A 27,617-nucleotide genomic window follows, 5' to 3' on the forward strand; every position below is an offset into this window, starting at 1 on the left:
ACTGATGGCCCCATATTTGCAGCGCATCTGTATAACGTTAGACTGCGTAAGCGCTTATTGTACGAAAACGGAAGCTATCTTATTATAGAGTTGTGCAGGAGTCTGATATTTGCCACAGTTTGGATTGCCAACACTAGAATCATTGCTGTACTGTTCATATAATAACAAATCGACTATGTTTTAGTCAGACGGAGTAGGATATTCATTAATTTCCAAAAAAACTATTTTCACTCTCCTCATTACACGTAACCATAAAAACTATAATATTTTTGTCATACCAAAAACTCTTTATTGTAATAAAGGACAATAGGATTACATGAAGGCTTGGAAATAAATTGTTCAAACCAGGTAAGTGTCACAATATTAAATGGTGACCAAATAAATAACCGGCTAAGTTGATTGATGTTTCATAATCACTCGGGTTTAATTTTTTTTGTTTCCACTATTAAATAACGAAATTAAGTAGATAATAGTCCACCTCGCAATAATCCTGAAAATTATGTTTGAATAATTTATAAGAGTGTCAGGCAAGTAGGATTGAAATAAAAAAATATTGCTTAACTGAAATAGAAAGCAAAACAAACGCTGCTGTCTAATAATGCATTTTGTATAGTGACAACCAGTTGGCAAACTATCAGAGAAGTTAATAGAAGAGGTAGGATGCAGAATAATCTTACAAACAGCATGCTGCCCCAATGCCGGTTAAAAAGTAGAGTTGCTTACAGAGCCTATAATGGGTAGTACAAGAGCGTAAGTTTCGTTTTCATGTTTAAAGAAATAACAAGTATAAAATAAAAACTTCTCATAACTAAAGCTCGACTACAGAAAAGAACCTTGTAATACAATATATAGGTTTTATCGCATTTATTGTGATATTGGCATTCACAAAGCTAATGTGTAATACAGCTGCTATTATACAAAAGTAGAACATCTAGGTGTAAATACAAGCACGTCGTAGTGTGTTAAAATTTTAACCTCACGTCGGGTAAAAAGCGCGTTTACTTAATCTTTATAGTATACCACATGCTCGTGAGTCCATTATTAGAAAAGAATACCCGTGCATACGCGTCCTAGTAATAATTATGTTCGCGGCACACCTGCCTAGCAACACGATGTCAATGCCCGTCAAACGCGGCACTAACAACTTAAACATGGCCACTTACATTTTACAAATAAAGCCCGAGTGCAAATATTACCTAATTGCATAACACTCAACTGCGCATAGGTACATACATTTAAAAAGATAAACTTAAATGATTACCTTTCCATTAGGAAAGATTACATAATTTGTAATTATAGGCAAACCTTTCTCTGTGCACTTTTCATACCCAATAGAGCTTTAAGTTAAATATAAGGTTCCGGCAGGCACGTCACATTTAGAAGCTACGATACTGCCTCCGATGTACGAACATAATTTTAAATTTTAATTAGGTTTAAAATAGCGCAAGTTGCAGTATATATAAAAGATATGAAAACCTACTCTAATTAATGACTTCCAGTGATTTCAAATAAATAGAAAAATAGATGTTGACTTGATCTACTTTTTTTTACACACATTACTTTAACATTAATTTAATAACTTAATAAGCTAACTATGGATAATCGAACCTTCATTTAATTTGTAAGTATTAAAAAGGAAAGTAAATATATGTTTAAATATAAAGTGTTATTACACACTGTATATTTAAACATTCATTTGCTACACGAGGAATATAAAGTTCAACTGCTCGATGTCAAGGTTTTTCCGGTATTATTACTAAATAAGTAATATATTTGATCAGTTGCAATAAAACTCTCTTTGTTCAAATATAAGGCTTTTTTACGACGCATGCAGGCCGAAGCATAAGCCCAGGTGTTATTTTGTTTATCAATATCTCACATTCTCATTTAATTCTTCATCACGATTACCCCATCGCCATCGGTCACTACAGTGCCGGCAAAGGGTTGATCAAATGGTTGATTGTCAGTCCACAACGCTGCCAAGTCAGGATTGATAGAATTCACACACTTTTGCAAACGTTATGGAGAACTCTCAGGCAAGTGCGAGAAAACCTGCGTAGATTTTCTCGCTATATTTTCCTTCATCATTAAAACAAGTGATATTTGAAATTTCTTAAAATAAAAAAAATATATAACAATTAGTATGTATTAATTTACAGGTAATTTTATCAATTCTATAGTAAGTAAGAATATATTATATTTTAAAATTCGCCTTCAAAGCTGGTGAGAAGAAAGTAGGTATAATTACTAAAAGTGTAAATATATCGACTCTAGAAATTATGGCGTGCGTGGCATTTCTATTGGCACAAAGGAATCCTAAGTGTACCTACAGTAATCTTGGAATGTTAAGCCGGCAGGATTCGTTGGGTCTGTCAGAGTCGTGCGTGCGTGTTTACTGTAAATACCGCGAATTATGCAATTACCTAGGGACAGTGGATGGCCACCGTGACACGTTCAGAAATTGGTTTAATACTTTTAGTATTTCATAGACAAGGTGGTAATGGCGGGTTACGTACACACACCCAAATTGTTTTTATTTTACTAAATACCCTTATGATTGTGCTCTGGCTATCTACTTTTTATATATATACAAAATATCTACCTACTCTTTTTTTCCCTCGTAATATAGTTCGATTATTTAATAATACGAGTATGTTTACACGCCTTTATCTGTTCTTACGCTCGAAGATAATTATTATCAATCTAATCACAAAATCTTCAGATTAAATATGTCGTCATTCTTATCAGGACTAGGAAAAGAATATGACTAACCGCTTACTAAAATTTACTATTCGATCTGAAGATTTCGGATAAGTTCAATATTAATTTAGTAGATAATTATGGCATATGAGTTTCAGAAATCTTTAAAAAATCCACATATAATTAAAACTTAAATATTCATCAGCTCAGTACCCATAACACAATCTACGCTTACTTTGGGGCTAGATGGCGATGTGTGTATTGTCGTAGTATATTTTTTAACTAAATCGGTTTTTGAATAGGTGAATCCTAGCTTTGGTCCTTGACTACACAACTACATTGGTTCAGAGAAATTAATAAAATAGGTATCTAATTACTAATATTATAAAATCGGCTGAAGTTATACAATCTCAACTCCTGTCGAATAAATACAAAGCTGTCACGGTTCCTAAAAATATACATTACACAAAGCAATTAACAATGATGGCGCTTAGGAGTCGCACGGATTTCCGGCCAACCAGTCTAACCACTAAGTCTATTACCTACGATGAGTCACACAAGTTTTCACGATAGATGAACTCAAATTAATAGTTCTAACTGCCGAGTATCTCATCTCATTTAATTACGGTGGGTACGCGCGTCCGTCAGACAGAAGCACGTAATGATAGTCACGGACACGCGTTACCGTTGTTTGTCCACTAGGCACAGTTAGACGCATTTCCTTAACGAATTGAAAGAACTTACATTTAAACTGTACTCTCACGCTATTTCTGATATATTTTTAAAACTTGCATTATTTAAGTTAGTATATTACTTATTCTTATTCATCCCTTCTAATTCTGAGAGGAGATCCTTGCCCTGTGGAAGCCGGGAATGGCTTGATAATGAGGATAATTCATATTCATATTTTTATTTAAACATAAAAATTGCCTGTGAGAATAAGTGTCATCCAATCCCGTGCCTAGGAGACTCAATAAGATAGCAGTCCAGGTTGAAGTCCCTCTTGTCCACCAAGTTTAACAATAGTTCAAGGCAACCCGAACTATGGACGCAGCAGCTCTAAAAAGTGACAGAGTGCTTTTATTAAACCACTGGCGCAGGTATTTCTGCCAGGATGCTCTTCTCCTTCCCTTTTGCTTTGTATCTTTACCTCGTATTTAACATGTGATGATTATTGTTAAAACCCGCTAAATCACATTAGATAATCCAAACGGGGCGTAGAGTAATCCCACTCTAATCTCTCTTATAAGTAGAACTTTAACGTTTGGCCAAAGGACTTTCGCGAATGATCGCGCTACGGGATTGTCCCGTGGCCGCGCCGACTCGTAATATGCTAAGAATTATAAAGATTTTAACAATATTATTTATTCATAAGAAGCGGTGATAGCTCAGTGGGTAGGACTTTTGGGGGGCCGAGTTTGAATCCTAGCATGCACCTTCTAACTTCATTAAGTTATGTTTTAAGCAATTGAAATATCCCTTCCTTAATTGATAAATACATCGTTAGGAAACCTGCAAGCCTGAGAGTTCAGTACAATGTTCTCAAAGGTGTGTGGAGTCCACCAATCCGCACTGGGCTAGCGTGGTGGACTACGGCCTTAACCCCTTCTCATTGTGGGAAGAGACCGGTGGCCAGTAATAGGCCGGTAATGGGTTGATATGATAAAGTTGATGATTTATTTATATTTATATCTACGACAAACGTAATTACTACGTATACAGAACTTTTTTCAAACTCTATTATGAGTTTTATGGTAATTATTGTTGTCATACGGATTTTTACCGTGACCGAAGAACCAGGAGCAAACGCGATCTAGGCAGGAGTTGAGCCTCAGGACTTGGCGTCAGGATGTGTTGACCTACCTGTCCCTCCTGTGACAATCGGACCTCAGCTCAGGATGACGTTTGGACTGTGTGTAAGTTTTGAACTAGGGTTTATCACAAACGTGCTAGTGAGTACAGATCAGACCGCGTATAAGACCTGCGTCCAGATGACACTAGTAATCGAAACCTCGTCATACCCGGCGAAGACGCTGTGCAGGCGACGGGCGTTGTATCTGTGTATCCTACTCAAATGCATTGTTGATCATTATGATTGTATTAAGTTGTGTTTTAAAAGGGAGAAATGCATAACATTCACATGAATGTTAATGTAAGAACGCACTTATAATTTGATCAAAAAACATAAGATTTCCTGGCCTCAATTATGAATTTTAGTCTGATAGTTTCAGCATTTATAATCCTAATGTGTTCAGTTGAATTTATTGGTAATAGTTCAAATAATTTTTTTGTTTTCATAATCTAACTGCCTTATATTACGAGGTAATTGTTAGATCGGATGTTTTTATAAAGTTTGTAATTAAATAGATACCTAAATAGTGAAAAAGTTTATTTACATATGAAAACATCGCGTGTAAACAAAACACGAATGCAGTTTACGTGTAACATAACAGGGAGATATATGCGTGCAGAACATTGCATAATTCGTAGAGTCGATGACTGCTTTGGCATTATTACACGAGTTACGAAATACGTAATAACTAATAACGATCTTCATTAAACCTATAATAAGGTAAAAAAATAAATTTAGTAATAACTTGTCTTAAGTTTACAAATTCTTGTTTAATTTTTTAATCAAATTGCGCAAAACTTAAGATAAGCTCGAATTAATTACTCTACGGCTAACATGCGCGCTACGAATTATTTATTACTACCTTTTCTCGTCCTAGGTCTGCGAGATAAGATTGAAGTCGTTGATATAATTGAAGTCGTTGCTTCGGGTACATTTTCCGAGCAAATTTATATAATATATATTTTTGAATCGTGGAATAAACCAGCTTTGGATGTAACGACTTGGATGCCAAATTTTATTTACGTTTTGCAATTCATGTTTATCTAAATACGTATCTTCTCCGAAAAAACATGGTTTTACAATAAAAAGGCCGGGCTAAGCTCGAGAGTCGGTCGCCCAGGTACTTGGGCTTTAAAACTAAAGTACTTTTACGCTTCTAAAACATATATCAATAGGTAGAACGAGAGAATTGCATTGATTTTAACTGTTTATTTTAGTGTTTAGAAAATGGCCAAAATCAAGTTAAGCTTAAGTCTCTATCTAACCGAATTGTCATTTTTTAAATTAAAACAGACTGTTTCATCGAACGACCAAAAATTATTCATTATCAAATTATCTCGTTTCACCAACCATTCACCTACTAATGACAGAAACGTAAATAAGCAAATATAGAGGTACATAATTAAATGCTCTACAATTTGATCTTTTCGCTTTTTTCCTAGTGTTCGCTGTTCGTTGTCCACCAACCCGTGACGTCAATCTCTACGCTAGAAACATTTGACGTTTTTTGACTTGCAATTGGCGTGTCGCTTACATATTCGTTCAAAAAAACAATGACAATGAATTTGGATTAGTAAGACTAAATCCAATTTAATTCTCCGGAAAAAAATAGTTGCTCTAATATTCAGAACGATAAAATTCTTGTCGAAATCTCATCGCCATCATAATATTTAGGCTTTTCCACTGCTAGGCAAAACTACTAACTACTTCGTTATCCGCAGTCGATCATGCAAATGAGGCAGATTTGGAAAGTAGGTAATTAATGCAATTTAGAGCCTTTATTTCAACTAAAACGATTTGGTTTAACCGTGTCAACTTATAACGTAGTTAGCGAACTTAACCTAAGTAACCGTATGTCACTATGTCCGCGAACAGGGTGCGTGGTGTGCACGCGATAGATGCGTGGTCACCATGGGCCTCTTCCGCGGGCTGAAACGCAGTGAAGTTATCGGGCTGCTGCACGGGTGCTAAAAAAATCTTGATAAAAACTACCAGACCCTCTCAATTTTCTCAGTGGGCAGCGACCCTGCTTTCTGAGTCCAAGGCCGTGGGTTCGATTCCCACAACTGGAAAATATTTGTGTGATGAGCATTAAGTGTTTTTCAGTGTCTGGGTGTTTATATGTATTTTCTATGTATTTATGTATATATAATTCATAAAATATTCATCAGTCATCTTAGTACCCATAACACAAGCTACGCTTACTTTGGGGCTAGGTGGCGATGTGTGTATTGTCATTGTTATTATTTATTTATTTATTTATTATTTATTTATTTAATTTTTGAATACAGGTCTTCGTAATGCTAAGTCGCACATGCAAACTATTGGGCCATTGTGGCAGTTATTATAGACAGCTAAAACAATTGATTATTAATGCAATTCAAATCCTTGTAAAACTACTTGGCTTTAACGCCATATACCTATGTAATTCGCAAAACCTAGTTTGAGATACGTAACCTAAATAACCATATGTCACTATGTCCACAGAGCAGGGTGCGTAGTATGCGCGCGATGGATGCGTGATCGGTCATCATGCGCCTCTTCCGCGGGCCGAAGCGCAGGGAAGTGACCGGGCCGCAGGCCGCGACGTCTCCGCGCGGAGATCTCGCCGCGCACACCCCGCACAACTACACGCTCGTGACAGCGCTCCCCGCTATGGTCATGGAGGACGACGTCAACGACATGAAAAAAGGTACCACAACAACCTAAGATCCTTTTTTGACACTGACCTCTATTATCAACATACTGCATATGCAAACGACAGCTTATATTCTATCCCCATTTAAAGCACCATATGTGACATACGAGTATTTCTGAAATTAATTATGTAGTGATTCTAGTGTTAGTTCCTTGGACACTCGTGTTGTGTCACTCTTACAGTGCCAAAACGGTGACAATCGATTTGAGACAAGAATAAAGTGATAGCAGCATTTTGTTACATCTCGACGAAACCAACCAAGATAGAAATGCAAGTAAAACTGAAAACATTAACATCATTAAATGGAGTCATTCTATCAATCCATTAAAGAACCTAACACCTTTTTTAGATTTCTTGTTGGTTTAGTAGTTAGCATGTTTTTACAGCCGGTTTGAGCCAATACTGTTATATTTTGTCTGACAAGAATTTTCCAGTACCACGGTACGGTACCCGGAGTTAAGAAAATGGGCGTTAGTCACCTGCCGTTTCTCGTAGAGCAATCTAAGCTGCCAGCCCCGTGATACCAATATTCATGCGAGGGTCACTGCGTCTACTGCGTCCATCCAGCGTCCCGCCATCGGTCGTACGCTGGAACGTCTTGAACGACGCTAACCGCAGGTTGGACGCCACGGTTGTAGCCTTTCCTTTACTTTTCTTAATTAATTAATTGATTGCCTTTGACTTGAAATGCTAATAACTCGCACTGGAGCATTATGGATGGTCTAAATCCCGCTCACATTACATAGTGGGACATTAATAGGCTGAAATGTTTAAATTTTTATAAATTTTAAATATTCTTTAACCGAGTAAAGTTTAACATGTTTAATTTTCATTGACAAATTTCGATATTTAATTATTATTGTTTCTTTTTTCAGTGTTTGCTACGTGGGGTCGTCGCATGGGCAAGAAATTAGATATGTTGAAAAGGACGGAGACAAAAGAATCACCTGAAGAACCAGTCAAAAACGAAAATATAAGTGACGATTCCTCGTTGATTATTACTGAAAGGTATAAAAAAAAACAAAATTGGAAAATGGGAAGAAGCAGCTCAGATTCAACGTCCTTAAAAAAAGATAACGACAGCGACTCTATAAGAAGCGGATCAAGAGATAGATCACCAAGTCCCTTTAAAACTTTTTTTCATAGGATGGGTTCAACTGGAATGCTGAATTCCTCTAAAACTCAGTCTCTACATACCCCGAAACCACCTGATAATTATCCTTTATCCAACGGACAATCACTTTATCGTAGTTGTTCTACATCACATTTATCGACATACGTCAAAGCAGATGACCCTTCTGATGATATTGATTTGCAGAATACGAACGCGGAAAATAAAATATCTCCTTCTAAACAAAAACACACTAAGTTATTATCAGAGGAAAGCTTAGTAAATACATCAACAAAGGCAGTAAGTTGTGATAACATACCGAACAAATTAGATGGGCAGCAAAATACAGGAACGTGTAAAAAACCAAATTTTCCGTACGCTTTCTTGCGGTCTAAGTTATCCGTCTTGCCGGAAGAGAATAGTATGGCATCACATCATAGGTCAGTATCAGTAAGACAAAGCTTTTCGGAAAGGATAGATCGCAGATCTCCTAAATTTCGAAGGGAAAGAATGTATTTGCCTAATTCTCGGTCAGAAGAGCGATACCAAAGCAGTGATAACATATCCGTCCACGAAGAAAATTTACTAATCAGTGCGAGTCTGAGAAATAATTGTGAATATACGAGAAATTCAACGAGAAGTGTTAACGACCCAGACATAAATGTCTACCAACCTCATCGTATTGAGGATGTGCCACGAAGATCATCAATGGTGTCTCAAAAGGCACCGTTTGATTACGACCCAATGTTGCTACCCAGGAATAGGAATAGTTTGCCAGTGTATGAATATAATTCTGTTCTTGGATCTGCACATGATCTTAAAGCTGATCTTGCGTCTTCCAATCAAAGCATACATCTAGAAGTTCTACAGGCTCATAGGTTAAGCAACTACGTCAGCTCAAATGAGTCTGGGTATGATAGTGATGGTAGACCTACAGATGAGCATAGTAATCATTCGCCCCCAGGTTATTCTTGTAATTCTCAAGGGGCATCTAACAATAATGGAGAGCCCAATCATGGTAATTTTTTAAGACAATTGAGTCTTAACAATAAAATAAACGTAAATAGAGTTAATACACCTGTTCGAAGAAGCTCCACACCCTGTGCTCTATTTCCAATTGAAAAAAATAATTCTTATGAATACGAAAAGCATAATGGAGATATAAATAAATATAAAAACAACGATACAAATCATCTTATTATGATTGACTACAATGATGCTAAACCTCCACCATTGCCAAAGAAAACTATCAATAAAAAAACACCCTTTATTTACAAAACAATAACGTTAGATGAACGAGTGCAAACCAGAAAAATTAAGTTATTGCAATCCCAATTAGTTCCCATAGATCACTCGTCGACGCCAAACCTTAGTGAAAGTTTAATAAGTACTTCTGAAGAAGTGGTCGATGTGCAACGAATTCAAGAAACTGACATACTCGGCCGAGGGCCATGTACAAAAAGGTTTCGGAAAATAAGATTATTGAAATCAAGACTTGATGAAAGCCTAGGCGTGTACTTAGCGCAACATAGAGTTGATTTTGATAATGGAGGGAATAATTATGAAATCCGATATATTGTGGTAAAACTAGATTTTGATGGTATAGCTCACAGAGATGGAAGACTTCGAATAGGCGATGAAATAGTTAATGTAAATGGTAAAGTTTTAAGAGGATTATCTTCTCTAAGAGATGTACAACATATAGTTAACTCTTGTTCAACGGAAGCTACTATTGAAGAAGGTGCACTATTTCACAGATATCAAGTTGATTTAGTAATGGCACATGACGAAATTTCTCCGATTACATTGAGTCGAATTATTAATAATCAGCATTGTGAATCAAATTCGATGCATTCTTTGTCAAGTATACCGCCTGACATTATCCCACAAACGGTTCACAAACCATCTTCTAGCCAAATAATTATAGAAACTCATTTCCCAAGTGAAGATCAGCATAGGCGAAACGCAAATAGCACAAAAGGCAATTTTAATAATAGAACTGATATAAATAATAAAAAATGTGAAGTTGGAGTTCAAGTAAACAATAGTCTATTGTTGTCAAATCAAAAAAGTGACGACGAAAAATTACTAGAGCGAAACTGCTACACGCAATCTCATTCATCTCTACAAAATATCACAAATATAGAAATCTCAATGAGATCGTCTCCTGTACCGAGACATTCTAATAGCAATAACTATAGACCCATATCTCTACATAATTCACGGCCTCCACCAATTCTTGGCCTATCAGTTTGTAATGACAATACAACAAACGAAATCAAAGAAAATTCTTCACATTACATAAAAAATGCTCAAAGACTATACCAAAACAGATCTTTCGAGAGTATACCAGAACAACTGAGGAGCAGTAGCCGAAGCAGGTTTTTCAACAGAGTTGGATCACAAAGATGTACGCCTAACTATGCCCATGTGTCACGACACCAAGAATATAATAATCATCAAGAAAATGTTATTTCTTCTCACAACACCGTACACAGAGCTGAATTCTGGAAAGGACAAGGTCAAAAGAGCCTTGGCTTTAGTATTGTAGGCGGAACCGATTCACCCAAAGGGCAAATGGGAATATTCGTAAAGACAGTCTTTCCAAATGGTCAAGCAGCCGATAAGGGAACTATCTATGAAGGTAAGTTTTAATTCTTCATTTATTATTTTCTGAGACACTTGGGTAAATTGAAAACAAATATGTTTCAGGTGACGAGATTTTATCAGTCAACAACGTTCCAACGCGTGGACTCAGCCACGCTGGTGCAATATCGTTGTTTAAACAAGTAAAAGAAGGAAAAATAGAATTGACGCTTTCAAGAAGAAGGTAATTTGTTTACACTCTCGAACAATATTTATTTGAACTTCATAGATTCTAATCAAATAAAAATTTCAGAGCTCCTAGGTCAAGATCTGTGGAACCTCTCGGCAATTTTCGCGGTGAATGTAAAAGAGATTGATACTAGAAGAGCCAGAAGCCCAAAGACAGCTTAACATGTTTTTATTAAGTGCAATAATATTTTACTTTATAACTTGGCCAAAGGCGAATCACTTACATATTAGAGTTATTTTCATAGGTGTATAAAAAAAAGTACGTGGTACTTGTACCTGTATCCCAAGTATAGTATAACGCGTAGTCGTTATAAATTAATCACAAATTCATCTCAATTCATCGAACAACTTTCACCGGTATTTACAAACGTTAGGTACTATGTTGAACCTATTGTGTTTCACAGTGCATCCGAAAACTAAGGGGAAGAGTCCTCCAAACTGATTATTTATTAATAGACCATGTGTATTGTCTCTTTTTAAAAATGTGATTGAGGAAACCCGCAATCGGATGCACTCTGAGACCATTTATCAATGTTTGTTATTAGTGGTATTAAATATTGTACACGTTGCTTTGATAGCTTTACAGAGTAGAATGTACATAATATGCGGACATCTAATGTTATATTCCTACTTTCATAAATTATTTAATCGTGTTTCGATATTTTGTCAACCTCTATAATAAATTGTATAATGTGACTATAATAAGACTGTACGTAATATCTACTAAGTTATAAGACTAATAAGTTCTTAATTAATAGGCATGTCCCAATAGAAATGCTAGATCTCGTTACTACTGTAATTTCTACGTATTCAAATATAGTCCATACATTAGAGCTGATAGTGAGTCTGCCGACTTACCGTATTGTAGACACAAAAATATAATAATCGTTTTGTAATCGATAAGTGGTCTGTAAACCAAACTGCGCTCGCACAAAAAACCTGCATGGTAACAAAGAATTATGACTGGGCATGCCAACTGTTACGTATCGGAATCTGCTATCAGCTCTCGTGGAGCAGACTTTAGGTGCTAAAATATTAATATGACAATCACCTTAACTTAAAATATATCCAATGTGACTAAAGTACATAGACAGTTCTTTTTAATTCTATAATAAAATAATAGACTGATATTTCAATTTTCTATACTTAATAATTATTTGTACCTATATTAGCAACCAAAGCTTAGTGATTACGTGGGTAATATTTAAACAATTATGATACATACTTCTATACTTATTATACATACTACAAATCGCCGAACATTAATCGGCGAATCTGCTCCGTCCAATGAAATTGTTAAAAGGTCAATTATTCAGTATTTTGATGATTGGCAATACACATCGAGCGTAGAAGGCATGTATAGAGAAATTCGAATTTCTCGTACGAACCATACCATCCAGAACCGATCGAAAATAATTAATATACATACATTTTTAATAATCATGAACAGTATTGTTACAACGTAATTTAAATGTTTTGTAAATAAATTAAGGATACCTCTCGATGCTTCCACACGTTTAGTTGAAAATAAAACATTTATAAGTAAACAGTATTTTATTGCATTTCACTCCATGAAATAAATTATAAAAGACTAATGAAAATTAAGATATGATATAGAGATCTACCTGATTACATAATATATACCTACAGGTATGTATGGCATGAAGATCAAACAAAAAACCTTTATAGGTTCTGGTTTTGATGTAAAGCGCATTTGCAGTAGTAGGTACTATTAGTTTTTTTTTTTCAGATGTTTACAATTTTACTTGATATCACACAAAATGGCCACACCCCTGAGGATCCAGTGATCAGGGTTCTTCATGGTGGGTAGCCAGAGCGGCGTTATAAACGTCAAGCCTGTACGGAAAGGCTTTTTGTATACTGGACACTAGAACAAAAATATAAAATAGTTAGTATCAATTATTTCAGTTCAAATATGTATTGACATCAATCTTTAATTATGTTATGAGTATTACATCTCTACAAGACTGCATTCTTAGTACAGTGACGACTATAAATATACCGGTCACTGTGGATTCGTACTTATAAGTCGCACTCACGCAATAATATAGTGTCATTTCGCCAATAGAAAATTAATGTGAGTACTGCACCAAGTATTGTTTTCAGTGAAATAAATTTTTAGTAGTTGGTTGGTATACATGGTTAGTAGTTTATGACGTATTACATACATACAACTTTAACCTCTATTTCATCTTATCTATTGACTGAACTTCTGTAGCGTCGGAATGAGTGTCAACCTAATGTCATGGCAAACTATCCTGGAAGTATTAGTAAGCAAAAAGTCGATTGGATGGGTGAGGTTAATCAAGACACAAAACAGTTTTGAAACCATAGAGATTAGTCAATGGGAGAATCGTTTGGCGCACAAAGGGCTATAGTGTGATGACCTACGATTACAACCTTTGGATATATTATGTCCAAACGTCGGACAACAAATTTTCTAGTAAGAGCATATATAATAGCATGACTTGAACCTGATATAGCTTAGGGTCCTTAGGTGCAGTATAGTTGATAGCATAGACATGCACGACAGGTAGTTGCGTATACAACACCTTGAGTGTTGCTTCACACAGTCGCAGATTCCTACGATCCCATCCTGCACCGTCGAGGAATAAACCATGTACAAAAACTCCCTCCTAGAAATCAATAAACATGAAATTAATATTGTACTGTAATACTATAAAATAATATAAGTTTTATTATTTCGAGCATGTCGCAAGAACCACTCATTTGAACTTTAACAATTTCAAAGCATTTCGCATATTTCATTATAGGTTTAAATACTAACGTCCGTTCCACCTTTAAACAAACCAAATCGTAATAAAGAGTGAGAAAAATGTAATACTTACATTAGGTGGAGCCTTTATTTCGTCTAACACATATTTTGTCACGTCGTTGTGAAGAGCAACCATGTCTAAGGCCCATCCCTTATGTGCTCTAGTCACTTCTTGCCGCATTGCCGTTAAAAACCCTTTAAAACGTTAGAAAAGTGAACACCATATTATATAGAGTAGTTAAATGGAATATGAAATAATAATTAATTTCAGAGATACAATAATTCAACTGTCGTATAACGTTGTTACTAAAAATAAAGTTTAAAGTGTAATTAAGAATAAGCAGCTGCAAAAAGTATATAAATAACCTTGAGGATTAAAGAACCCAGTCATCCAGAATGAAAATGGTCTCGCTTGGAAGCACCAAGTGGAAAACTGTATGTTACGCTCTAAAAACTCGGTGAACCAGAAACCAAGCGTGGACGACGACCAGGACCCCTTTTGCCAAATTTTTGGCACCTTCGCGTCGTAAATGCTGTCGAGCGAGTCTCTGAGAGCCTGTTAGTAAACATTATAATACGACCATAAGTATATAATACACCACAACAATTACTGTTCTAGTTCTTTGTCAAAAATACACCACCACAATTACTGTTCTTTGTCAAATCAAAACAATATAAGTACTTCAATACAGCATAAAATGATGAGACGTTGGCCTTGGAGACTTTTGGGTTTGTAGCACACGCTAGATAAGACAAAACTATTCCTGGCTAACTTCACTCTATAATATTGCGTGGCATGCAAAATCTAGTGAAAAAATCACTATCGGTAAACTTCGAACTCTACTTCTTTATTTTGAATTATGTAAGAGATAGTTAAGTTTAAAGTACAGCTAAAAATTCAAAAATAAAATAAAATTATTAAAATTATTGATCGTGCAATTGAGGTGGTGGATCCTAATAGGCATTGTAAGTAAGTAATAACTTGAAACTAATGTTAAACACTTCTCAAAGCTCAATACCTCATTCATGATAATTGTTCCGTCAATGGCGAGAAGTAAATCTTTAAGCGTTGTTCTCACTAGTGAAATTACTTTCTGCATCCTGTCAATCTCTTGTCGCAGGAATATAACCATCGAGTTTAGAATACCGTAAAACCTTAACCTGCATATATAAACATTAAGTACAGAAAAACAGTAAATAATGATGACCATAGTTAACGGGCTTTATTATACGTTAACCAATTACCTCTCTTTTACTTCGTGAGGGTCAAAGTTAGGTGGCACTTTTTCTAACATCTCTTTACTTTGCCTGTACACTGATGCTTCGCGCGTTTCGCCACCACCAGAACTAGACTCTTTTGGTTGGATTGATAAAATTGTATCTAGCAGCTCTTGAGTCATATTTCTTTGATATCTGGAGGGTTTAAAGAGGGTTCAATCTCAAGTGTACTCAGATTAGAAACGTTTTAAATACTCCACTATTTAACTTTTGTACTTTCAGTATTATGGAAATACCTACGTTATGTCAGCATTTGTGTGTAGTCCATAAGCTTGAGGTGGATCTGTAGTCTTCATCTTCTCAATTTCTTCTATGTATTCGGGAATATTTTTAAACTTCATGATACCGTAATTTTTATAAAATTGAAATTCGTCCGAGAACAGCTGTTCTGTTAACCATACTCTACAAAATGTGCTTAGCAAACGATTATCATAATCGTCCGTCACTCGTCCGCCATATTGTACAGCCGACACCATGTATCTAAAATTATAAAATAAAATGAGTGCTTAGACAGTAGAAAAAAATCAAACATAAATTTCACTCCATGTACTCCTTGTATTTGTATTTTTAAATATTCCTTTGCAAATCAACGAAAACATAAGTAACTAAAGCTTCTGTAAAATCTCACCTTACAGTAGTCCAACTAACGGATTGCCCAGGCTCCAATACATCTAAATGGTTCTGTACAAACATACAAGAAGCCAACCAATCGGCCGAATTAAACTCATATGGTATGTTCCAGCCTAGGGGTCCGAACTTACGCCTTTCCTGCACCACAGTATGGAGGAATGATATCGTATATATCATGGGCAGATAGAAAGGACTGTCACTATAGTCTAGGAAATCTTGACTCATAGAATCGTAAGTTCTCATTAATCCTGCTTTTATACCTTAAAATAAGAAAAGTATTGAAAATTAATTTAGATACATGTTCTATTGCTTATTGAGTTCGAACATCTTTTTTAAATTATGTTTTCATACCTGACGGGGGTTCACAAGTATATTTTATAGACATTTGAAGTAGAGTGATAGGAAATTTTTCATGTACTTCCGTTGTAATCCATAATCTGAATGTTTCATGAACTTTCTCGGGTTCTTTTTCCAATTCAGAAAATTGTTCCATGACCTCAACCATATATTCTAAGCCTAAATGGCAATTTTGTAGCAGGACCCACAATCCCTGTTAATAAAATATATTTTAACATAAGGGACAAAACCCAAGAACCAAATGCGTTATGTTAATAGTATAGAAATAAATTAATAGTTAATTAAAAAAATACAGGCAAAAATTACTATCAGCTGATTTTATCGATGGTAATTTTCTCCACTCTAGAATTATACCTACTTACCACATTATTTTTCACCAACCTAAGAAATTTTTTAGAAGATTTGAAAGTTACCTCTTTCAAAGCGCGATCAATAAGTTTCCTAGCATGCACTTCTTGTCCCTGTCCCATCGATATTGAAGAGCATAGACACTCTAGACGTTTAGCTGTAATCTCGATAGACGGCGTCGGATCTGAGCCCATAGATAAGTATCCGATCAGTGGTACAAGAGGTCGTGACTCTAACACCATAGCCTGAAACCACCATTTTAATAGACAGAGGAACCAACTAAAACCGAGCCAAAGGAAAGGTTATGTCTTCAATATCTCTTCTGCCTTATAAATAAATTATATGGCTTAATTAAAATGTAAAGGCAAATAATGTACCTCATAATTCACAATAACGGCTTCGGAAAATTTGGAACCCATTGAAAATGTTACATATTTTCTGTAAAAATAATGAGAAATTAATAAATCATTAAAATTTGGAGAAGAAATATAAAAAAAATCCCTTGACATAGCCATTGAACATACTCACAAACTTTGGGCCAACGCTCGATCCGAACACCAAGCTCGTACAATTAATAGTTTTCTAAAAACATCCAAGGTATGATATCCATCAGGCAGAGGTTCATCTTCGGGAGCTTCCTTTTCAAACCTTTAGTTTTCATTTTAAGAATGAAGATAAGATCTCATAAAAAGTTAATTGTTTAGTAACAACAAACGTAAAAAATCTGCCAATAAAACTGCTCACGAAAGCACGGGATTTATCAAACTAAAAGATGCCTGATCTTTACGTGCTAGAGAATATTTAATAAAATAAAAAATCCAGTTCTTACCAAGATTTCCATGCTTTCTCGTTATTATTAACTTGTTCCAGAATGTTGGTAAATTGGCGCAATGAAGATAATGCAACTAGATTCAGCCACGACATATCAGTTACCCATTTAAATGGTTTTGGAGGGCAGGCATTTAAGTCCAACGCTGCACCACCTATGTATGTTTGATCAATAAATTAGAAGAACGGAAATTGAGAAATGAAAAGTTGAGTAATACAAAGTCAGTTATTGACACTAAAATAAATTATAAGAAATACATATTCCCATAAGATATCTACATTATTTACGGTGAATTACACTGACAACTAAGTTCGAAACAATCCGAAAAAGAAACACGTGATCTATATTTACCTTTAATAAATGTTTGGAATTCATCATAAGTTACATATTCTCTCTGAAGGTCAATCTTAAGAGTTAACAGCAACGTAAACAAATACTTGTGCTTCTCATAAAAACCACGACTAATGTATTTCCATACATCATACGTCTATATGGAAAAATAGATATGTTAAATTGCAAACTAGAGTAGACTAGCCTTATCTTTAGATAGAGCTTAAATATTCCATGTGCATACAAAATTGAATCAGCTTCTGTCTGTTTAATTGTTTTAAGCTATCATCAATTCGACTTAACAAAGGTTTACAAAAAGACGGTTACTTTTATCTTCCCATTGAAACAGGAAAATATGTTAGTTCCGCGGTAACACTAAAATTGTGGGAGAATAAAGGGGCAACTGCCAGAACTTTATAAAAGAAAGAATTCACTCACCAAATACTCAATAATAAAGGCAATTCTCTTAAAAGTTATAGGGCTTGGCGTTGATCGCTCCATGGATATGTCAAATCGTTCCAAAAATTGCGCAAGCGAGGTCTGGTACATGTTACACACGAGCGACATATTGCATATTAGGAAATACAACACGGAGCCCCGTGTCGCGACCGGCCTGAACTCCTCGCGAGCAATATTTATCTTTTGTTCCGTTTCTTTTGCTATATCTAATTTTTCTTTCACCTAAAGTTGTTAAAAGTTAATCACTCTTTTTTTAACACCTGTTTCTGTTCCTTCTACTTTTATTTTTCAATACTATAAATTTATGCTGATCATGTAACATAGCTTAAAAACGCTTAGGAAAGCATACACGAGCAGATTTGTATCGAAAATTTTCACCTTTAAAAAAACTAGATAGACTATGCAGAAGAAAACCATTTGGGAGTAAATATTACCAATATTTGGCGTCTTAATCAAAACGCTAAGAGTAGGATGTGTGGGATGTGGAAATTCTACTTATGACGTGCATGACGGGTAAACCTATTAATTTTACACCAGACCGTGTACAAATAGCATGCTATGTTTCTTAAAAGTTTTTGTCCCGCTGTCCGGAAACAAAGCTATTATCAAATATCCGTGCCAGGCCCATCATTTTTTACCTACCTTAGCTTTGATAATTGATATTTCACAACCATATTATTTTTGTCATTTCGATTTAGGGAAAGATAATACACAGATGTATAGATTTGGGTCGGTGGTACCTCAGTTGCTGTACTTTTGGTAATATTCAACACTTGAATCAGCGACACATCCTCAACCAAAGATCCCTGTATTGTAGTTAGTTTGTGCAGTAGATTCGCTTCCAGTTCTTGCATTTTACGACGATTGGCCGTTACGTCCATTATCAACTGAGTCCGTTCGGCTTCCATTTCGGCTTTCTCCGTTAAAATAACACGCCCTAATAATTGGTCTTCAAGGCCTGTATAATAGTTGGGTAAGTAGTGGATATGCTTCCAAAATAGACGGAATACACTTTATGAACGATGTTGATACCTTGCATTGTTACAGTAAAATCTATAATAGACGTTCGGGCTGATATTTCCGGAGTATAAGCAGGATTTGGAAGCTTTGTTGTAATATAAATTTTATGACCAGCAGTAACATCAATTTCTTTATCTCCTAATTTTACCTGCAAACATTGGACTGTTTAAATAATATTCAACAAAAGGAACTGTCAGCTAATAATTAAAAAAAAAACCTTAAACGAGGAACCAATCTTTATATAGTTCTTCTCTAAAATGTTATCCAAAGCAGGGTCTAATTCTTCAGCTACGTCTTCAATCAACATCGGTCTTCCAAGAGATACACAATCTTCTACATGGTTTCTGAAGGAGTAAAAAAGTTAGTGATAAAAAACTTTTAAGAAACATAGCATGCGGTTTAAGCTTCGGAGCATTCAATGTTATACCTGAAATACTTATGATTGAGGGTAGTTACGATAAGATCATTAAACTTTTCCATGTTCTTAATCCAAATTTTTCCTTGTGTTTGAGGATCAATAAGCAAGGGGAAGCGTGCTGCTTTTGTCACGATAATTCCATTTTGCACCGACAGATCGTCCGTTGGTAGCCCACATAAATTCCAATCGCCAATCTACATCAAATTATTACGAATTCAATTCAATTCTAAATAAACGATTTAACTATGTTTTAAGAAATCCAAAGTGTAATTAAAAATGTAAACATACAGTAGCGGCATCCGTCAATTGATCAGTTATGCTTAAATTCATAGATACAGGAATTTTCCTTCTCAATAGTTCGTGAAGCCAACTTTGAATCAAGTATAATCTGAATTCCTGATTGAATGGTCCAGTGTAAGACAAAAATCTGAAAACAAGGCCAATTTGGCAATAACAGTAAATATTACAATATTACAGATTTGATACAGATGCCAATCTTGTACGTTATTGTGATTAAAATATTTTATGTTGTTATTAGGCATCTATTGCTTAATTCTTTGAAAAATACCCGGTAAGTAGAAGTATGTCGCCGACAAGACGCTCGATTTCAGATTTGAACAATGCAGATTGTTCGGTCCATCGCACTCTTTCGCCACTCAACCCATTGATGAGAGCTGTGGCCGCGTCCATTTTTTGCTGACATTTAGCCGCGTCATCTAGAACGGCCTGTTTAAAAGACATCGCCTCCTCAAACTGACGCTGGACTCCGGCCAGTTCTCGCTACAAAGATAATATTGCTATATTAGTAATTCTACCATAACTCAGAATGATCGTCATCATTTTAAAGTTTTTTATAATAACAAAGTAAATTTTGTCTAAATAATAAATGTTTCAGTAAATCTTTTATTTTTTACCCTAACCTAACACGTTTAATTACGTTCTAACTTAGAAGCCATAAATATAAAATAATAGACGTATTTTCTATTTATGATTTATAGTGTTTATATTTATGGTTCTATGCATAGTTTACCTCTTTAGCCTCCAACAAAGCCTCAGCGGCTTCCAATTCCCTCTTGGCGGCCTGGTACTTGCCTTGCATGACAGCGAGGTTGGCTTTCAACGGGAGTACATCTTTGTTTACCGAGTAGAACTGTGCCATGGCAATAGTCCAAGATATCAAACCTGCTACATTACCGCAAGCGATCTTAGCTGCCTCAAATGTGTACTGACTGAAATTATGCCAATTTAACGGTTGAATTGTTGACAAAATATAAAAGCTAATAAAATAAGCAAAATTATTAGAAGCTAACCTGAATCTAAAGTAGGGTTGCAGTAAATCCACCATTTCAGCGTTAATTTCATCTTTGGGATAAAATTTCAAGTTGTTTAAGAACCTTGAATCCGCCATTACCTATTCAGGGTTTAAAAAAATGTAGTTAAATTTTCACTAGATTTAAATGTAATTAGATAGCAAAAGTTATTAAAAAATTTAAAACCTTTAGAGATTCAGCCCAAGAAGCCATTAAGAATTGTTTTTCAGGATCAGGTTTAATGGGATCTATACGTTTTCTAAACAAAATAATGACAGCATCCATAATCAATGTAATGAGATAGGGCGGTTTGCCCAGTTTGCGCACCGTAGCTATATCCGCCGCATTTATGGTCTGAAAAAAGCAGAAGTTGAAATAGTTGCCATTTTATGACGGGTTTTTTATTGGTAATCTATATGTTAGTCCCAAGTGTTCTGACTGTACCTTATGAATGTTTATTGAAAAACTGTTTAATATTTTTGATCGAGGTAAAAGTACCTAATTTCAAAAAAATATAAATTTAGTCTAGTGAAAATTGTCATCGACTTTACTGCATTCATCAAAATTGTGATACCTATACAATTTTGTAGATTGTTGTTTTAGATGTTTATTAGATTTTTAATCTTGAAAAGAATTTGCTCAAAGGTATTAATAATTATTAAGGCTTAAAACATACTGAGTTTTGTTTGTGTTTAGGAAAGTATTACAGGGTATATCAAACACTCCCCGTGATCAACGGGATGAAACCGCTGTGCAGACCTAGTTATCAATAATATTAATGAAAATCATATTCTTACTAATAAAGCGGCCTCGGCAGCTTCCAAGGCTGGTTTGGCAGCGGCTAGTTTTTCTTCCGCTACAGCCGTCTCTGCTGCAATAACACCCACTAGCTTAACAGCTCGATCCTTCACCGCTAACACCTCGGCCTTTACCACTTCTGCCGCAGCTGCTGATTCAGCCACAGCCGCTAATACCTTTAGAACGTAATAAAAAAGAACCTTAATCGGGACAGTCATTTACGTGGTAAAACGCAGTGATTGTGAATGGAATAACTTTTTTTTAACGACGATTTTTCTTTTCTATTTAGTCCGCATAGTCAGAAGACGACTAATAAAAATAGTAAATAGAATAGGGCCGGTTAGTATTAATCAAAATCTTACTTCTTCCGCTTTAGCTGTAGCTTCCTTGATTTCTAGTTCTTTAACTTCCAATTCCTTTTTCAAAATATCAACGCTTGCAGCAGCTTCGACGAGTTTATCCAATCCAGTTGTCATCCTTTTGTTATATATTTATTTATACATATTAATTAAAAAATTAAATGGTTGGCTTATTATTGAAACACTTAACTGTGATTTGGTTAGATGATTTTTATTTTATCTCAACTATAGAAGAAGGATCATATGTGTTCGGGTAAAAACAAAACCAACGCGTTGTGTCCACCGTAATTAATAATGTCGGATAAGACTCCATTTATATATCATGCGCAGAAATGTCCTTCATCGAATTTATCTACAATCTACATTATCCAGTCAAGTCTTGCGCAAAATTTAAAGTGAGAATAGCATGACACCGATTAGAATTTCATACAACTGAGAAAACCCTATACGATAAAGGCTGATAAAATACCTGAAGAAACAAACACCTGCCTTAAAGTCATCCTTCGAGTCATCGGATAATGATCACAAATATGATTAGGACAAATAGTGATTTTACTAGTTTATATTTCTACACAAAAATAACAAAATATCTAACCTTCTAGCTAGCTCAGCAATGTGCATATGCTTTTCCTTATACAGAACCTTGTATCCCTCCAAGAAAGACAGGTACGACTTGGGAGTGACGTGAGTCTGTCGCCGGAACCTGTCGTAGTACATAACGCACGTATCGGCCACATTGTCTTGTACCATGCCCATAATTTCTATTAACTGTATTTTAGTTTCCGTTGAACAAACAACCTTAAGAGTAAAAAGGCACATGTTTAGGCTAGCGGTGGTTTAGCGTCTTGTATATTGAATAGTACACGTATGGATCTTGCATGGTATGTAGTTTATTTATCACACAACACACTTGTCGGATCTTTATTATAACCTGTCGTCAGTAAAACCAAGAAATATAATGTATAATATAATAAGCATACGTTTGAAATAGAACCTGAAGAGCAATATTTTATGCAAGCGAATGTAGAATCCAGCATTGTTACGTACTACCACCACAGGTAATCAATTTACTGAATACTAAACAGAATTTATTTTAATGTTACTTATGAATGTAGGCAAAAATGGAAAACAAAGTTAGAATAATACTTTTGATAGTAAACTTTCGGTAAACTAATATATTGACATAGTTATTGGACATTTCTGAATTTTAAAAGATTTTGAATTTGTAGGTTTACAGTCTTGAAACGAGAAATATTAAAATATACAAATATCTTACATTGAAATCCCACAAGAAATGATGGGCAACTTCAATTAAAGCTTCTTTCGGCCATTTTTGAAACCAATCCATAGTAGATCCAGAAATAAGTCCCGGGAATTTTAGCGCCCTGCTACGGAATTTCTCACCTACCTGACAAATGATAAAGGAAACTCATTAGACAGCGTATATATTTCCTATCTCGTTAAAATATCTTTTTATTATTACCGGTGAGAAACACAAAACGACATGTAAGTTTGCTCTGGAGCGCATAATAAAATATTCGTATAGCACATCAGGCACTGGTATTCTTCTCGGAGCATACTTTTTCATTATCGGCGTTAATTCGTTAAGTATTTCATCTAATCAAAGGATTGTCAAATTAAAACACTGAACACAATTTGATCGTACTAAAAATTAAAACATCTCATCACCAAGAAACTCCTATCCATTAGTAATATTTTTTTTTTTTTTGAAAAAGCATTACCCATTTCATCCTTAGCGAATAAATTAGCAATTTCTCCTGAACTGAGGATGTTATTAAGAAATTCAAGAAATTGATCATCTTTTATGTCATTGTCAGTGAATATAAACGAGACTCCTTCTCCTTGGAGACCAGCCATGCGATACAACACTTTAATATCATCCATGAAGTTATTTACATTGTATGACCTATAACATAATGTTATTTTGTTAGTAAACTCTCTAAACAAAACTAAAATTTAAAAATAGGGCTATCCTTTTTTACACGCTACAGATTAAAAATGATGGTACCACTAATTCTTTTCCTGTTATTATAGTTTTTTTTATGATTTCAGGAAAGCAGAATTGCCATAAATCTATAAGACACTAGGTAAATAACGAGTAAAAGCTTATTAAGTCTAAATTGTTTAAAAGTGAAACAATGTTATAAACTAATAATGTAACTAATAAAAACAGAATAATTAAAAATCAAAACCTTGTCAGTGTAATTTGGTAAAATGAAAAATTTGCTATGAACGTTGCTAGCTTTGTCAAACTTTGTTTACCAGAACCACCTACTCCCACTAGTAAAGCATTTCCACTGAAACAAAGCAAACTTTTCAGCATTATTTCTTTACCTTAATATTAGATTTATTATTTTTTCTAATATTGAATTAATATTTCAAATAGTCTGGAGCTAAAAACATTAAAATATAAAACAAGAGCTTACCGTGGTGTATTGATAATTCGTGATATGATAAACAGATGAACCATAGCATCGTGGAAGAATACTAAATCCAAATGGGCTCCTCGAATCTGTTCATTAAATGTTTCTTGAAACTGCCCAAGTTTCATAAGTACGAAATCCCATCTGTAATATCCAATTTTATATTTCTTTCGCAATTTTAATAACCTCGTATATTAAGTACCCCGTGCTACCAACTATAATCATTATAAATATTTCTGAGAGCACTTAACTAAATAAATAAACTGATTAATGTTTATTCTTTAGGTTCCAAATAAAAGAGAGCTGAACAATTAAAATATCTAGCCCACAATATAGGTTCTATACAAGATAAATGTTAATCGATATAATGTCATCTCTCAATATTGATATTGGTGCATATTACCCTATAAGACTATGTCTGCCTTATATCACGTATAGGAATGTAATGAATTACAATCTCAATAATATTATTAGTTAATTTTCTAATAACTCACGTAGGTAGTTCTTCGTATATTTTGGGAGCGTCAGTACTAAAGTCCTCGTCCTCATCGCCGGTAGGGTCTACAGGTTCCCGAAGGAAGTTAACGAAGAATGTCTCACTTTCTGGGAATTCGCTAACAACGTCCGGTAATTCTTGTGCTGCGGTCTTCCAGAAATTTGCCACAAACCAATCCTTATCGTCGAATGTCGTAAACCTATTAGACGATTAATACTATATTAATTATGAAAGTTGCAATTTTAAATTAATTTATATTTATAATTTGAATTATTTTCTTACCTATCTGATATAACCCTTAAGCATTCGTGAAACCATAATTTCAGAGCAACTTTTATAGTCGGTAGTTCTTCTTTCTTAATAAAAAGTATTCCTTCCCAAATTCTTGACAAATCTCTTAAGTTAAAAACGTAATGGAACTTAGCCGGCGTGGGTAACATTTTTACCTAAATAAATTAAAATTATGATAAAATTATAATATTAAAATACCTTTGAACGATAAATCATTCCTGAGAGAATGATTTATCGTTCAAAGGTATTTTAATACATGCGAAAAATTAAAAGACAACTAATCCAAAGCCTTAAAGTTTTGTGAATATCAGAAAAAAAAACATGAAATTGAATTAAAGTCAAGATGTATAATAAGATAATGGTATTGACGAAGGAAAAAGATGAAAGTACTAACTTTGGTCTGCTGCCATAGGATACGTGTGACTGGAACGAGACGTGGCATAAACTCCACAATCTTTTTGTCAAACCGTGACTTGCAGAAATATCCCGCACTAATAGTCTCTGTTTAACATATACCTAATTAAACTTTATGTATCAAATTAAGAAAAGAAGGGACCTAAGATTAGACCTTCTTCTATAATTAAGTTTTGAATAAATAAACGAAAAGTACACACAAATTCAGCGTTAAAACCCCTACATACAATTTTGGATGATTTTATTTGCTATTTTGATATACGAACCAAAGATTTTATCCATCGATACGTCACTTGGTAATGTACAATTAAAAATATTAAACTGACGCTTCAAACGCGGCGGAATATCATTGCGGCCGCCACCTAAAAATTTTATTTAATTTTCAGACGTGCCAATTTCCAACTTAAGCTGCTTATCATATATTTTATCGCAGTATGTTTTAATATTTCAACACTGATACTTACCGGGGTGAATCATGGCTCCAAACATTTGTATGTCAGCAATTATTATAAATTCGCCAGGTTTTTCTAGAGAATAAAATCCCCCACACTCCATCATTTGACGGACTATTTCATTTGTTACCTAAAACATTTACTATACTTTATCTAGAAAACTTGTAAGGTAACATTATAGGTATATTTATGTGGTTAAGTATTTAAATAAATTATTATTACTTGATCTCCCCATTCGTTTACGACTGGCATATTGATATCGTCAACAAATACAGTCATGGCCCTTCCACCAGGTGGTCCGTACGTCATTCCGACCCTTTTCTCAACGTACGATTCTATAATTCGCTATTAATACACAAACATAAGTTAGAATTCCCTTTGCAAAGTTCAAATTTTAATTTTAAAATATATTAATATCCAGTATACTCATAATTACATATCTATGGAAATTGTCTGCAAACATAATTGGAAAATACGGTTCTATGATAACTCGATACTAAACTATGCATATGCGACACTAAATATGCCAGATGCAAGGCGACTTCATAATTTTGTTATGAGTGTAGATGTTGATAAGTCAAAAAAGGATTCTTATGTATATTAACACTTATATCAAAGCAACGCTGGAATATGTTCAAAATCAATTAAGCCGGATAGAACTGGATTTTTATAAACTATGCATATGCGACACTAAATATGCCAGATGCAAGGCGACTTCATAATTTTGTTATGAGTGTAGATGTTGATAAGTCAAAAAAGGATTCTTATGTATATTAACACGTATATCAAAGCAACGCTGGAATATGTTCAAAATCAATTAAGCCGGATAGAACTGGATTTTTAAATACGGTTCTATGGAGAAAGAAAGAAACGAAACGTACTTGGAACATATTTGGAGTGGTAGCAGAAGAAAAGTTAATCATCTTAAACAGTTTCACTTCATTGTCATATTTTGTCATATAACTTTTTAACATGACAGTCTTCGCGGTACCCTGCTCTCCTATCAGAAGCACAGCTTTGTTTTGCTTAGCTATGGTGTCAATAAGAAATGATATGCAAACGTTGTCCACATTTGGCACCAATATAGAAGCGTACTCTGGTACACTATCGTTTGGATATATATAATCTTCCACGATTTCGGACCTAAAGGGCAACAATAGTATTATTATTGTATTCGACTTATTGTTGGGATTATTGGGTACAATAAAGGGGATTCTGTGAAACCAACTGGATCTGTCGTTTTCTTGATCATATTGCACATATATTTAAACAATTTTGTCCACAAATATAAAAAATATCGCACCATCTTCCTTAGCGGTGTTTGTGATAATATTCATGGATGGCGGTAATTTCTTAACATTGCATTGGTTGGCTCGCTTATCGTATTAAAA

At 34.7% G+C, this 27,617-nt stretch overlaps 2 protein-coding genes across 2 annotated transcripts in view; one reads left to right on the top strand and one right to left on the bottom strand.

The window, feature by feature from the left end:
- Positions 1–12,743, top strand: part of LOC120628264 — a 36,686-nt gene extending 23,943 nt beyond the window's left edge. Inside the window, exons 3-6 of the mRNA XM_039896552.1 lie at positions 7,040–7,244; positions 8,126–11,005; positions 11,074–11,191; positions 11,261–12,743. Of these exons, the coding sequence (XP_039752486.1) occupies positions 7,085–7,244; positions 8,126–11,005; positions 11,074–11,191; positions 11,261–11,324 (3,222 nt within the window). The 5' untranslated portion in view covers positions 7,040–7,084 and the 3' untranslated portion in view covers positions 11,325–12,743. The remainder of the gene's footprint in view (positions 1–7,039; positions 7,245–8,125; positions 11,006–11,073; positions 11,192–11,260) is intronic.
- A 203-nt stretch (positions 12,744–12,946) lies between these two features.
- LOC120628314 (dynein heavy chain 8, axonemal) overlaps positions 12,947–27,617 on the bottom strand; it is a 37,146-nt gene continuing 22,475 nt past the window's right edge. The window contains exons 52-90 of the mRNA XM_039896627.1: positions 27,108–27,369; positions 26,449–26,571; positions 26,239–26,356; positions 26,041–26,136; positions 25,755–25,861; positions 25,352–25,515; positions 25,068–25,268; positions 24,577–24,717; positions 24,343–24,447; positions 23,872–24,056; positions 23,613–23,746; positions 23,406–23,537; positions 22,725–22,927; positions 22,133–22,247; positions 21,770–21,946; positions 21,159–21,326; positions 20,973–21,073; positions 20,693–20,891; positions 20,231–20,442; positions 19,951–20,089; positions 19,672–19,856; positions 19,462–19,588; positions 19,257–19,392; positions 18,965–19,182; positions 18,204–18,446; positions 17,787–17,922; positions 17,436–17,589; positions 17,135–17,254; positions 16,984–17,044; positions 16,672–16,851; positions 16,253–16,451; positions 15,900–16,161; positions 15,512–15,751; positions 15,239–15,406; positions 15,013–15,154; positions 14,360–14,549; positions 14,067–14,188; positions 13,692–13,853; positions 12,947–13,084 (exon numbers count right to left, since the gene is read on the bottom strand). Coding sequence (XP_039752561.1) covers positions 12,959–13,084; positions 13,692–13,853; positions 14,067–14,188; positions 14,360–14,549; positions 15,013–15,154; positions 15,239–15,406; positions 15,512–15,751; positions 15,900–16,161; positions 16,253–16,451; positions 16,672–16,851; positions 16,984–17,044; positions 17,135–17,254; positions 17,436–17,589; positions 17,787–17,922; positions 18,204–18,446; positions 18,965–19,182; positions 19,257–19,392; positions 19,462–19,588; positions 19,672–19,856; positions 19,951–20,089; positions 20,231–20,442; positions 20,693–20,891; positions 20,973–21,073; positions 21,159–21,326; positions 21,770–21,946; positions 22,133–22,247; positions 22,725–22,927; positions 23,406–23,537; positions 23,613–23,746; positions 23,872–24,056; positions 24,343–24,447; positions 24,577–24,717; positions 25,068–25,268; positions 25,352–25,515; positions 25,755–25,861; positions 26,041–26,136; positions 26,239–26,356; positions 26,449–26,571; positions 27,108–27,369 — 6,253 coding nt within the window. The 3' untranslated portion in view covers positions 12,947–12,958. The remainder of the gene's footprint in view (positions 13,085–13,691; positions 13,854–14,066; positions 14,189–14,359; positions 14,550–15,012; positions 15,155–15,238; positions 15,407–15,511; positions 15,752–15,899; positions 16,162–16,252; positions 16,452–16,671; positions 16,852–16,983; positions 17,045–17,134; positions 17,255–17,435; positions 17,590–17,786; positions 17,923–18,203; positions 18,447–18,964; positions 19,183–19,256; positions 19,393–19,461; positions 19,589–19,671; positions 19,857–19,950; positions 20,090–20,230; positions 20,443–20,692; positions 20,892–20,972; positions 21,074–21,158; positions 21,327–21,769; positions 21,947–22,132; positions 22,248–22,724; positions 22,928–23,405; positions 23,538–23,612; positions 23,747–23,871; positions 24,057–24,342; positions 24,448–24,576; positions 24,718–25,067; positions 25,269–25,351; positions 25,516–25,754; positions 25,862–26,040; positions 26,137–26,238; positions 26,357–26,448; positions 26,572–27,107; positions 27,370–27,617) is intronic.

This window comes from Pararge aegeria, chromosome 2, assembly GCF_905163445.1.
Source record: "Pararge aegeria chromosome 2, ilParAegt1.1, whole genome shotgun sequence".
Lineage (NCBI taxonomy): Eukaryota > Metazoa > Arthropoda > Insecta > Lepidoptera > Nymphalidae > Pararge > Pararge aegeria.